Raw genomic sequence first — 14,450 nt, 5'->3', positions numbered from 1 at the left:
CATGAAGGACGCAATAAGGCTGCCCTCCCCAGAAACCTTTTGCAAAGGCTTTGGGAGTACATCCAGGAGAGCTGCGAATGTCAGGGCAAAGTAATCCTTTCACATGCTTGCTTTTAAACCATGTATAGTATTTTAAAAGGTACACTCACCGGAGGTCCCTTCTCCACCTGCCGGGTCCAGGAGGCAGCCTTGGGTGGGTTCGGGGGGTACTGGCTCCAGGTCCAGGGTGAGAAACAGTTCCTGGCTGTCGGGAAAACCGGTTTCTACGCTTGCTTGCTGTGATGATGCTTGCTACAACCTCCTCCTCATCATCATCTTCTTCTTCTTTGTCCCCAAAACCTGCTTCCATGTTGCCTCCATCTCCATTGAAGGAGTCAAACAACACGGCTGGGGTAGTGGTGGCTGAAACCCCTAAAATGGCATGCAGCTCATCATAGAAGCGGCATGTTTGGGGCTCTGACCCAGAGCGGCCGTTCGCCCCTCTGGTTTTCTGGTAGGCTTGCCTCAGCTCCTTAAGTTTCACGCAGCACTGCTTCGGATCCCTGTTATGGCCTTTGTCCTTCATGCCCTGGGAGATTTTGACAAAGGTTTTGACATTTCGAAAACTGGAACGGAGTTCTGATAGCACGGATTCCTCTCCCCATACAGCGATCAGATCCAGTACCTCCCGTTCGGTCCATGCTGGAGCTCTTTTGCGATTCTGGGACTCCATCATGGTCACCTCTGCTGATGAGCTCTGCATGGTCACCTGCAGCTTGCCATGCTGGCCAAACAGGAAATGAGATTCAAAAGTTCACAGTTCTTTTCCTGTCTACCTGGCCAGTGCATCTGAGTTGAGAGTGCTGTCCAGAGCGGTGACAATGGAGCACTCTGGGATAGCTCCCGGAGGCCAATACCGTCGAATTGTGTCCACAGTACCCCAAATTCGACCTGGCAAGGCCGATTTAAGCGCTAATCCACTTGTTAGGGGTGGAGTACGGAAATCAATTTTAAGACCCCTTTAAGTCGAACTAAAGGGGTTCAACGTGTGGACGGGTGGAGGTTTACATCGATTTAACGCTGCTAAATTCGACCTAAAGTCCTAGTGTAGACCAGGGCTTAAAGCCATTAGTAATTTCATTGACCCTTTTCTGGGCAAGGAAAGATCTAGAATCCATCCCTGAAAACACTACAGCATTCTATACTAAGGTATCTCCATCAGCTGGCAAAGACTGTAGCAGAGAGAGGGTTAACTTATTTAATTTAATTTTAGATACCGTACTAACGCCTTTAAACTATCACCCCCAGGAACTGAAGGCAACTGGTGAAAGCTTTAGCTTTATACATCTATATTCTAGTTACAGCTCAGTCAACCACATGCCACTCCTGAGGTCAGTAGAGGCTTCTCAAATAACTGCACCAGGATTATTATCCTTTTATTTTAATTAATACATTCATTTTCCCCAATCCACCCTGAGGCATATAGATAGTTTCCCTTGCCAGCTAGAATCCAGAGTAAAGCTATTTCTCCACAATCTATGTGGTTTACCATGGTAAATCATAACATAATGGTGGAAAGACAGATCCAATTAAATTCTTAAAAAAACAAGTCGTCAACTGTGTTTGAAGAAGCAAGAAAAACATGAAATGTTGCCACTCTCCTCCAGAGAAGTACAACTTTCTACTGGAGCTGCTAAGGGCTCCAATTTATTCTAGATGATTATACTTTGTACCCTTTCATAGTACTAAGGAAAGAAAACAAGGTGCTACTGTAATGCATCCCCACTCCTTCCAGGTCTCCCACAAGGCATTTTTTTTCTCTAGCATAATGAACAGACACGACATGTTTTTGCTACACACAAACAGATTATTGGTTGTTTGAGGCTGATCTTTTATTTGCTTTAAATTTTTTTCAGTTTAATTTGAAAATTGCTGCTTCAGATTCCTGTTGCTCGCCTAGAACTCAAAAAGTCCTTTGTTTGTGCTGAAAGAAATTGTGCAGGGGGCAGTTAGCTTCTAACTGGAAGGACAGCCTTGGCTTTCAGCAGGATAGACTGTCTCCATGATCTAAATAGACAGCAGTGGGAGAGGAAACAGAGGTACAAAGAGGTGAAATGACCTGTCTAAGATCACATATCAGAACCATGGGAGAACCAGGGATAGAAACCAGCTCTCGTGAGTCCCAGTCCAGTGTCTTGTTTGCTACACCATTGTACCTCTCTAACAGAGCCAGGCTGTGTTTCATCTTCCCAGAACACTTCTACCATTGTTATACTACATTCATATTTACAGAATGGGGCCATGCTTACAGGATGGGGGACTCTATTCCGGGAAGCAGTGACTCTGAAAAAGATTTGGGGGTTGTGGTGGATAATTGTCTGAACAGGAGCTCCCAGTGCAATGCCGGGGCCAAAAGGGCTAATGTGATTCTTGGATGCATAAACAAAAGAATCTGGAGTGGGAATTAGAGAGGTTATTTTACCTCTGTAATTGGCATTGGTACAAATGCTGCTGGAATACCGTGTCCAGTTCTGGTGTCCACAATTCAAGAAGGATGTTGATAAATTGGAGAGGGTTCAGAGATGAGCCTTGAGAATGATTAAAGGATTAGAAAGGGTGCCTTATAGTGGTAGATTCAAAGAGCTCAATCTGTTTAGTTTAACAAAGTTAAGGGGTAACTTGATTACAGTCTATAAGTACCTACATGGGGAATAAATATATGATAATGGGCTCTTCAATCTAGCAGAGAAAGGTCTAGCATGATCCAATGCCTGGAAGTTGAAGCTAGACAAATTGAGACTGGAAATAAGGTGTAAACTTTTAACAGTGAGAGTAATTAGCCATTGGAACAATTTACCAGAGGCCATGGTGGATTCTCCATTACTGACAATTTTTAAATCAAGACTGGATGTTTTTCTTAAAGGATCTATTCTAGGAATTATTTGCGGGAAGTTCTATGTCCTGTGTTATACAGGAGGTCAGACTAGATGATTGTAATGGTCCCTTCTGGCCTTGGAATCTATGAAATCCTGTGTGCCAATGGAACTCTGCACGTCCCATCCCCAGAGTGACTGAGCATGCTCCATCCCTGGGCTATACAGCCTGAGCAGGACTTGCATGCAATTGCTTCTCCTGGCTGCCAGTAGCCACTGCATCGGAAGTGAAAACAGAGCCACTGTTTCTCCTGTGTTCCCAGTGCTCCCATCATGCTGCTAATGCCCAGGCAGTGAGGAGGAGAAGGAGGAACAGCAGCTGACTGGAATGCAGAGGGGTGAGACAAGCAGGGAGGGCATTGTAATGGCCATGGGGTGGAGGGATGGTGTACACAAAGAGGGGATGTAGGGGGGTTCAATGGGAGCCAAGGGGGATGCAGTTTGCCACCTGGCTGCGTTTTGTACTGTCTGCCGGTTGCCAGTTAACATGCTGGATACTGTTTTTTTCCACTAGACAGTTACGCTTCCCTGCTCTTGAAGGAGAGATGGACCACTCTATCCACACTGATTAGGCCTCAACTGAGGTATTGTGTCAAGTTCTGGGCGCCACATTTCAGGAAGGATGTGGACAAATTGGCGAAAGTCCATAGAAGAGCAACAAAAATGATTAAAGGTCTAGAAAACATGACCTGTGAGGGAAGATTGGAAAAACTGGGTTTGTTTAGTCTGGAAAAGAGAAGACTGAGTGGGGACATAACAGTTTTCAAGTACATAAAAGGTTGTTACAAGGAGGAGGGAGAAAATTTTTTCTTCTTAACCTCTGAGTATAGAACAAGAAACAATGGGCTTAAATTGCAGCAAGGAAGGTTTAGGTTGGACATCAGGAAAAACTTCCTAACTGTCAGGGTGGTTAAGCACTGGAATAAATTGCCTAGGGAGGTTGTGGAATCTCCATCATTGGAGATTTTTAAGAGCAGGTTAGATAAACACTTGTCAGGGATGGTCTAGATAATACGTAGTCCTGCCCTGAGTGCAGGGGACTGGACTAGATGACCTCTTGAGGTCCCTTCCTGTCCTATGATTCTATGGTGACTCGGTAACCAGAAGCAGCAGAGGTGGAGAACTTTGGGTTCATGGAGGTGACTTTTTGAGTTCCATATGGTCAGGCAGGCTGACCAGTTTGCTTGGAGAGGTGCCTGCATATGCAAGCTGCAGGGGCGCCTGATTTGGGAGTCGCTGTTGGGAAGCAGCAGCGTGGAAGAGCCTCCTGGCAGGGCGGTCCTTAGGCGTATGCAGCATATGCAACTGCGTAAGGCACCATGAAATTTGGGGCACCAAATTGCCCCAAAGTTCATGGTGGCCCTAGCCAGCCGCGTGCTGCATATGCAGCAGCTCTGGCGACCAGCCCTATCCCTCAGCTGGCCCCCCCGCGGGCTGTGCCCACTGCAAGAGGCAGGGCCGTCCCTGGGGGGGGGGGGGCGGACAACTCCCTGCGCCCCACCTCTTATCCTCCCCCCCCCGCTCTGCCCCCAGCCCGCCCCCATTCCCCACCTCTTCCCCCAGCGACCCCGCACTCACTGGCAGCAGCGGGAAGCGGAGCAATCTGGCCCCACACCTCTCCACTCCGCCAGCTCCCAGGCTCATCGCTGCACTTCCCGCCGCCGGTGAGTGCGGGGAGGTTGGGGAAAGGTCCCCCCCGCACTCACTGGCGACGGGAAGCAGAGAGATGCGGCCCCAGCCCACTCTGCTTCCCTTGCCCCTGCCCCAGCCATGTCGCTTGGATTGGGGAAAGGACCGCTCTCACCAGTGGCGGGAAACAGAGTGCCGTAGCTGGGAGCTGGCAGAGTAGAGCTGGCTGGGGCCAGGCTGCTCTGCTTCCCACCACTGCCAGTGAGTGCGGGGTGGGGACCCCTTCTCCCAAACCATCTTCCCTGAGCAACACGGCTGGGGCTGGGGTGAGGAAAGCAGAGCGGGCTGCTCCTGGCCCCCTGATAATCCTCTGGGCTACTCTGGGCCTGTGGGACCTCCCAAAAGTGGCCCCCCACAGCTCCTGCCTCCCAGACCCTGGTGGGGTGGGGGCGGGAGGCCTGGGGCCCCACAGGGGAGCTGTGTAGGATACCCAAATGGCTAGGGACGGTCCTGCCTCCTGGCTACAAACAGTCTTGTTGCTTGGCTTGATAGGTAAGAGGCTGGGAAACTGGGGTGTGCCTGGGGCAAGGGGACAGAGTGAACCAGGGCACCCATGCCTCGCCACCTTCCACAGCACCCAGAACCCACCCTTGCCTCCACCAGACACCCAGCACCCCTTTTCCTGTAGTCCCCAACATCCCCCAGTCACCCGCAGGTCTCTTCAGGTGTTGAGCGCCCCCAGCGCTTTACAGAGCCCCAGGCACTACCCCTCAGCACCCTGGATCCTACACGGAGCCTCTTGCACATCCCTCATCCTTTGCATTAGATGCAGCCTCAGGTACTCATGCTTGGAATTCCACAATGTCACTGTGATGCTTCCCAGGGTTACCCAGGGTTTTGAGGCACCTCGCTACCACCTGCCATTAGCATGAGGGAGTCTTCTCTGTGCCTGCCAGGAGTCAGCTGCCAGCCACAGGCAACACAGTCCCTCCCCTCTCAGCCCACATGGGCTCACCTGTCCCTCAGACAGGCACATTCCAATTCCCAAGTCTTCTGACCATGCCCCTCTGGTGTTCACCCCCTTATCCTCTGGACACTTAAAGAATTACATGGCTTGCTATTCCCAAAGGAACAGTACACTATAGCTTACTAATTACGCCTTGAAACACCTTTCCATTTAACACATAGCACTTAGAGAAGGCAGGTATATGTTTATTTAACAAAGAATGATATTCAAATGATAAACAAACACTGGAAACAAAGAGCTATATATAAAATCATAACATGTATTCTAGAGCCTAAAGTCACCTAACAAGATGACCTCTTGTCTAATAAGATTTTGCTTAACCCAAAGTGCTTCTCATTATATTTTTCTATCAGCATGGCTGAGACCCTTCTAGTGTGAGCCCAAGCCCACTGACAACTTGTCTCCCCTTGATGAAGGATAAGTGAGGGTTCACCTGCACTCCAGATATAATTCCCAAAGTTCATTATCTCTACTCCTAAACAGCATAATCCCTGCTGTTTCTGTATTTTTCCTGTAGGCTCCACAATCTATTGACTAGCATTTTGCTCAGATTGTAAACGGGTGTCCAGGGTGAACCATACAAAACTCAGTTTGTACATGACCAGCCAGAGAGAGAGAAGTGTCTGTTTCCCCCTGCCTGCCTGGAGTATGTGGTTCACTTTTAGTGCCCTGCCTTAACACACAGACCTAGAGAAGATAATTTTTAGTATATGGACATAACTCCACACACATTTTCTGTAGAAACATCTTGCAATGATCAGGATGACAAGTGTGATGCAGGCTCTCATAAGAGACCTTACATGACATTTAGCGAACTAGTATGTAGCTCCCAGACCTGGGGGATTCCTGGAACCTTTTTGTATCCTACCTGATGCCTCTACCACTTGGCACAAAGAGGTCCCTGGGTCACAGTCCACAATTCAAAACAAACACTTGCTGGCAGCAGCAAATCAAACAGCAAATACAAATTCAAAAAGTAAACATAGGTGGTATGATGTACAAAATTTGAAAACATTTATTGTAAGGCTAAGGTAAGAAAAAAGATACAATGATATAAAATACATACTGCAGGGTGGGTGGGGGTGTAAAATGGCTCTCTAAATCATTTTGGTAATAATTGTCCATTGTCAGCACTAGAACCCTTTTTGTTGGTGGGAGTGTGTGGCCAGTTTTTCTGCATCTTGGAGGTGGCAGCCCTAGGGGGAGGGGGGGCAGGAGCCTGAGGAAGTGGCTGGTGGATGAGAGGAAGATGGGGACAAGTGCAGAAGGGACCACTAGAGAACATCCAGGACTTGGAACTGAACCCAGGAGTCCTGAGTTTCTACATTGTTCTTCTCTCAGCAAATCGCTGGAAAACCCAATGGCAAAGTATGTGTCTCAGTCCCTCCTAGTGGCTGATCTACAGGGAAGATAACAACCTACCACCAGTATTGGTTACTTCATTAGTTCAAAGGATAGAGGTCTGTGCTGTGGATCGAAAGGTCTCAACCCTGCTGATGATCCAAGTTGGGAGTCAATGTGGTTCCACATGATAGAATTTCTGGGACTTTTTAGTTTGCTAAAATAAAATAGGAAATCCCTTTTTTTAAAAAAAAAAAAAGCGTTAAAAGAAAGATGCAAAGTCAAGCACTCAAAAATTAGAAACTACCAGAATTAAGGTTGCCTGCCCCTTCTGAATATGAATATGTGATAGTTTAATTACATGATCATATATTGTTTTTCTCCTGTCTCATTCAGAGAATGGGTAATTTGTTTGTCCTCCTCATTCAGTGTGGCCCCAGGCCTTATTTAACCATTGAAATTATTGGTTTCAGAGTAACAGCCGTGTTAGTCTGTATTCGCAAAAAGAAAAGGAGTACTTGTGGCACCTTAGAGACTAACCAATTTATTTGAGCATGAGCTTTCGTTAGCTACAGCTCACTTCATCGGATGCATACTGTGGAAACTGCAGAAGACATTATATACACAGAGACCATAAAACAATACCTCCTCCCACCCCACTCTCCTGCTGGTAATAGCTTATCTAAAGTGATCATCAAGTTGGGCCATTTCCAGCACAAATACAGGTTTTCTCACCCTCCGCCCCCCCCCCCCCCCCACACACACACACAAACTCACTCTCCTGCTGGTAATAGCCCATCCAAAGTGACCACTCTCTTTAAAATGTGTATGATAATCAAGATGGACCATTTCCAGCACAAATCCAGGTTTTCTCACCCCCACCCACCCCCATACACCCTCAAACTCACTCTCCTGCTGGTAATAGCTCATCCAAAGTGACCACTCTCCCTACAATGTGCATGATAATCAAGGTGGGCCATTTCCAGCATAAATCCAAGTATAACCAGAACGTCGGGGGCGGGGGGTGTGTAGAAAAAAACAAGGGGAAATAGGCTACCTTGCATAATGACTTAGCCACTCCCAGTCTCTATTTAAGCCTAAATTAATAGTATCCAATTTGCAAATGAATTCCAATTCAGCAGTTTCTCGCTGGAGTCTGGATTTGAAGTTTTTTTTTTATAAGATAGCGACCTTCATGTCTGTGCTTGCGTGACCAGAGAGATTGAAGTGTTCTCTGACTGGTTTATGAATGTTATAATTCTTGACATCTGATTTGTGTCCATTTATTCTTTTACGTAGAGACTGTCCAGTTTGACCAATGTACATGGCAGAGGGGCATTGCTGGCACATGATGGCATATATCACATTGGTGGATGTGCAGGTGAATGAGCCTCTGATAGTGTGGCTGATGTTATTAGGCCCTGTGATGGTGTCCCCTGAATAGATATGTGGGCACAGTTGGCAACGGGCTTTGTTGCAAGGATAGGTTCCTGGGTTAATGGTTCTGTTGTGTGGTATGTGGTTGTTGGTGAGTATTTGCTTCAGGTTGGGGGGCTGTCTGTAGGCAAGGACTGGCCTGTCTCCCAAGATTTATGAGAGTGTTGGGTCATCCTTCAGGATAGGTTGTAGATCCTTAATAATGCGTTGGAGGGGTTTTAGTTGGGGGCTGAAGGTGACGGCTAGTGGCATTCTGTTATTTTCTTTGTTAGGCCTATCCTGTAGTAGGTGACTTCTGGGAACTCTTCTGGCTCTCACCTGATCAACATCCTCTACAGCAAACAGGGAAAGATTAAGAATGAGCTCTCAAAAATGGATACTCTCATAAAAAACCAACCTTCCACACAAACTACAAGCCGTCAAGAACACTATCCCCGATAATGTCACGGCTAACCTGGTGGCTGAACTTTGTGACTTTGTCCTTACCCATAACTATTTTACATTTGGGGTCAATGTATACCTTCAGATCAGCGGCACTGCTATGGGTACCCGCATGGCCCCACAGTATGCCAACATTTTTATGGCTGACTTAGAACAACGCTTCCTCAGCTCTCGTCCCCTAACGCCACTACTCTACTTGCGCTATATTGATGACATCTTCATCATCTGGACCCATGGAAAAGAAGCCCTTGAGGAATTCCACCATGATTTCAACAATTTCCATCCCACCATCAACCTCAGCCTGGTCCAGTCCACACAAGAGATCCACTTTCTGGACACTACAGTGCTAATAAAGAATGGTCACATAAACACCACCCTATACCAGAAACCTACTGACCGCTATTCCTACCTACATGCCTCCAGCTTTCACCCAGACCACACCACACGATCCACCACACCACACGTCTACAGCCAAGCTCTGCGATACAACCGCATTTGCTCCAACCCCTCAGACAGAGACAAACACCTACAAGATCTCTATCAAGCATTCTTACAACTACAATACCCACCTGCGGAAGTGAAGAAACAGATTGACAGAGCCAGAAGAGTTCCCAGAAGTCACCTACTACAGGACAGGCCTAAGAAAGAAAATAACAGAACGCCACTAGCCGTCACCTTCAGCCCCCAACTAAAACCCCTCCAACGCATTATTAAGGATCTACAACCTATCCTGAAGGATGACCCAACATTCTCACAAATCTTGGGAGACAGGCCAGTCCTTGCCTACAGACAGTCCCCCAACCTGAAGCAAATACTCACCAACAAACCACATACCACACAACAGAACCACTAACTCAGGAACCTATCCTTGCAACAAAGCCCGTTGCCAACTGTGCCCACATATCTATTCAGGGGACACCATCAAAGGGCCTAATAACATCAGCCACACTATCAGAGGCTCGTTCACCTGCACATCCACCAATGTGATATATGCCATCATGTGCCAGCAATGCCCCTCTGCCATGTACATTGGTCAAACTGGACAGTCTCTACGTAAAAGAATAAATGGACACAAATCAGATGTCAAGAATTATAACATTCATAAATCAGTCGGAGAACACTTCAATCTCTCTGGTCACGCAATCACAGACATGAAGGTCGCTATCTTACAAAAAAAAAACTTCAAATCCAGACTCCAGCGAGAAACTGCTGAATTGGAATTCATTTGCAAATTGGATACTATTAATTTAGGCTTAAATAGAGACTGGGAGTGGCTAAGTCATTATGCAAGGTAGCCTATTTCCCCTTGTTTTTTTCTCCCCCCCCCTGCCCCCGACGTTCTGGTTATACTTGGATTTATGCTGGAAATGGCCCACCTTGATTATCATGCACATTGTAAGGAGAGAGGTCAGTTTGGATGAGCTATTACCAGCAGGAGAGTGAGTTTGTGTGTGTATGGGGGTGGGTGGGGGTGAGAAAACCTGGATTTGTGCTGGAAATGGCCCACCTTGATTATCATGCACATTGTAGGGAGAGTGGTCGCTTTGGATAAGCTATTACCAGCAGGAGAGTGAGTTTGTGTGTGTGGTTTTTGGAGGGGGGTGGGGGGGTGAGAAAACCTGGATTTGTGCTGGAAATGGCCCACCTTGATTATCATACACATTTTAAAGAGAGTGGTCACTTTGGATGGGCTATTACCAGCAGGAGAGTGAGTTTGTGTGTGTGGGGGGGGGGGTGTGAGAAAACCTGTATTTGTGCTGGAAATGGCCCAACTTGATGATCACTTTAGATAAGCTATTACCAGCAGGAGAGTGGGGTGGGAGGAGGTATTGTTTTATGGTCTCTGTATATATAATGTCTTCTGCAGTTTCCACAGTATGCATCCAATGAAGTGAGCTGTAGCTCACGAAAGCTCATGCTCAAATAAATTGGTTAGTCTCTAAGGTGCCACAAGTACTCCTTTTCTTATTGAAATTATTAATTTCCTTGTTGGTCTTTCTCTGGTGCTAATCACCATAGTGTCTCAGGGTTACACAAACATTAATGAACTTATCTTCACAACATGCCTGGGAGACGAGGTGGTATTATTATCCCTGGGACAGAGTATTATTTTTATTCTGGGACATAGAGAAATTAAGGTTAACATTGATATTAGTGTCCACTAATTTTAAGTGCCTGATTTGAGATGCCTAGGGCCTGATTGTTTTTTAAGTGTAGTTAACATTTTTATTCCACTTAATATATTTGAAATACAGCTGTCTGACTTGGGTTATACTTGTGAATACCTAGCACTTCTGCATATCAGGTCCCAGTTGTTTCAGCACAGGCACCCAGAAATTGAGGAACACACAGTGGCAGTCTGCTTTCCCAGTATCACGTCGCAACTCTGGGAGAGGCAGGGATTGAATCTAAGTCTGTGAGGCTGCATTCAACTCCCTTAATCATAAAACAGAGGAACATAGAACTAGAAGGGACTTCCTGGGTTATCTAGTCCAGTCCCTACCTATCACAGGCAACCCCATCATATAATCCCAATCATAAATTTATCAAGCTCGATCTCAAAGCTAGTTAGGTTGTGACCCTAATTTTTTAAAGTCATAACTTGAGATTGGAAAGCTAGACATGCTTCTTACAGCTAGGAAGCAGGCCCATTCTCTCTGAGTCAATTGCCTCTTTCTAGACTGCTCATTATTACACTCGTGTATACTTGCACATAGACATAACTATAAACCCACCCTGACCCATCTGCAAAGTGGTATTTACCACCCACTGCGTCTCTAAATGCATAGTGGACTAGTGGGAGGGAGGTCATAAGAAACAGGAGGTAATAAAGAACCTAATGAACACCAGGCATAGCTGATGTTGGTTAATAAAAAAGCAATATAAGTAGTGTAGTTAAAAGCTAAAGGGGAAAAAAGCCCTAGCTGTCCTATTGAAAATGCACTAATCAGCAGGACTCCCCATGTTCTAATTTAACAACAGAAGAATCAGTCCTGGGTGACAAACTAGAGCCTCAGAGAGGTGAAATGCCTCCTGTAGCGGCTGCCTCCTGATGTTGGCTTGAAAAGTCTCTCCTTTCACACATCAAGCAGCAACTCCTGTGGTGTATGCTATTGGGCAAACAAACATCAACCATTCACTTTCTGGAATCTGTGTCTTGCAAGTTTAATTTAGCAAGAGACCAACTTGGTTCTGGGCAATAAATGAGCAGTAAAAGTTCTTTTGGAACCACAGAGCATTCATAGGAATTTATATGGGTGTGTCAGGAAAATTATTTTAAAAGTGGTATCTTTCTTTTTATACTGTGTGTGTGTGTGTGTGTGTGTGTGTGTGTAAAAGTAAATAGAAGACTGGGAGCACATTGGGTAGTTTGTAATTGGTTTCTTTAAGGCAGTGATTCTCAACCTATTTATCATTGTGGGCCGCATCCAGTAATATTGTATGGTTCTGAGGATGTCACATGGGCTGCAGCTGTGTGCTGATTGGGCTGCAAGTGGCCCCCAGCTGTGGATTGAAAAACATTGCTTTAAGGAAATAAGCATAAACTCCCATTTCCCATGCAAACACAATCACAAATCACAGCTATGGTCTTATGCACTGAGCACGGCCATTTGCCTGTGGTAACGGTATGTGTCACCTTTGTTGTACGCCATGTCAAAATCAGTACAAAAGATTCTCCTTGCATTACAAGTCAGTAGCACACTAAGGCCTTGTCTTTGCAGCTATAACATTGGATTTTTTTTTTACTTCAGGGTAACTTATGCATGTGAGCTAATCTGAGGTAAAGGCACAGTGAAAACTAGGCACTTCGTTTTACTGCAAGGTAAACCTGGCAAAGTCAACGCCATGGGAGGGTATAATGGTGACATTGGCAACTTTACATCACAGTACAACTAAAGTGCTTTGTCTTCTCTGTGCATTTACCTCAGGTTAGCACATGTGCATTAGTTACCCTGAGGTATAAAACACACACTTTTTTTTAAGCCTGAAGGCAAGGCCAAGGCTAACACGTTCACCAGCATTTAATAATGCAGCATGAAAATGAATACCTAGCTGCTGAATGAAACTCTTTCCCAGCTCTCAGGAGGATCCACTTGATGGGCCAAATTCAGAAGTGATGTGTGGGGTGTAAGTTGGATCCCTGTGCCCTCCCTTACACTTATGCAGACTCCTGCGGACCGACTGTTCCATTGGCCTAGGATCACCAGAGCACTTTGCTTTCTGGACTCATCCCCAGCATCTTCTTCCCTGCCTTCTTCCACACCCTATGCCTGAGGAGAGAGTGGGTGACTTAAAGCCAGCTATACTTGGGGAATGGCTCAGCTGCCTGCTTAAGGTAATTTAAAGTCCTCTTTGTGCAACCGGAGAGGCACAAAGAGGGCTGATTGCAGGCCAGGATTGAGCCCATTATCTTACTAAAACCATTACAAAACCAAGCAAAGGAGCAGCAGATGACCCCAATTTATGATTATCTTATAGTCTGTTGTTGAATAACTTAGCATAGTTTCAAGCAGTGTTTTCATGGTTACTTTGGAAATCATTTGTCTTTTTTTAGCAATGCTATTTCAACTAATTGAGTCAATGGTTGTGAAAGCTATGGAGACTCAGTAGAGGAGGAAAGGTGGTCTAGTTGGGGCATTTAAGGCTATACAGCATTGATTTGTGGCACGTTTCTTGTCTAAGGTAAGTTGAGTAGAATAGGAACATAATACATACCAATTTATTATCATTGTCTTTTTTCTTCAGTGCAGGGTTGACATTTATTCAATGCAGGGTTGTGTCCTCCAAATGTGTCAGTCTTCTAAAAATGTATATATCACTGAAGTGTCTATCAGCTTTCTTGTGTGCACATTATATGTTTCTCTCAAATCTTGCAAGTCTGAGATTCACCAGGGTACATTGGCTCGCTCAGTTGTTCTGAAAGATTTTCCATTGTCTTAGGGGTAGAGGCTTATGGAACTATGCTCCTCTCAGTGCAACTGCAACATAAGTGGAATTTATTTGTATGATTGAATGTGTCAATAGTTCATTTGGTGATTTGTCCCACAACATGAGAAGAAAATATTACCTAGTAGATTATGTTTTGAGATATCTGGATTGTATTCAGGAATATTGTTGGCATGATGTTCAGTGTATTCTCATGTTCAAATACATTTATCTAAAAAATCACATCATAAAATTTTTCCCTTATTTAAAAAATATAGTGTTTTATGATAATGGTCCAGCTCATTACAATAATGGCTCAAGATTACTGTAGCATACTGTAACATGTTTGTTTAACGTAAATCAGAAATAAAGCACTATTTACTACCCATTCATTTGATTTAGCCAAATAAATAGTTCCCCACTACTCCATAGTAATGAGGTATACACATACAGTCAAAGCTTCATTTTGACATACTTTCACACTTCATGGTCAATCCACCTTTATTTCAAGGGGAACAACTCTTTCCATTTTTTCTCCTCTACCATATCATGATTACTCTCACATCTATTGGTTTAATTAATTAGTTGAAATCTCACTGCTAAAAATAATGCCAAATAGTTTCCAGTATTCAAGGGTAACCACAAAAACACTACTTGAAATATGCTAAGTTATTCATATTTCATTCATTAGATAGAAAGATACATGCTTAAACAAACATTTCATTAGTATACCAGTT

General features: G+C 45.1%; 1 protein-coding gene across 2 annotated transcripts in view; it reads right to left on the bottom strand.

Moving 5' to 3' along the window:
• The window catches only part of LOC125632140 (zinc finger and SCAN domain-containing protein 32), a 36,613-nt gene that overhangs the window by 970 nt on the left and 21,193 nt on the right, over positions 1 to 14,450 (bottom strand). Inside the window, exons 2-3 of one of the 2 annotated variants that reach the window (XM_048839866.2) lie at positions 13,504 to 13,766; positions 150 to 763 (exon numbers count right to left, since the gene is read on the bottom strand). In XM_048839866.2, coding sequence (XP_048695823.2) covers positions 150 to 742 — 593 coding nt within the window. In that variant the 5' untranslated portion in view covers positions 743 to 763; positions 13,504 to 13,766. The remainder of the gene's footprint in view (positions 1 to 149; positions 764 to 13,503; positions 13,767 to 14,450) is intronic. The other variant, XM_048839865.2, reaches the window with a different exon arrangement.

The sequence above is a fragment of the Caretta caretta genome, chromosome 2 (assembly GCF_965140235.1).
Source record: "Caretta caretta isolate rCarCar2 chromosome 2, rCarCar1.hap1, whole genome shotgun sequence".
NCBI classification, from domain to species: Eukaryota; Metazoa; Chordata; order Testudines; family Cheloniidae; genus Caretta; species Caretta caretta.
This window is presented reverse-complemented; position numbering and strand designations above follow the sequence as displayed.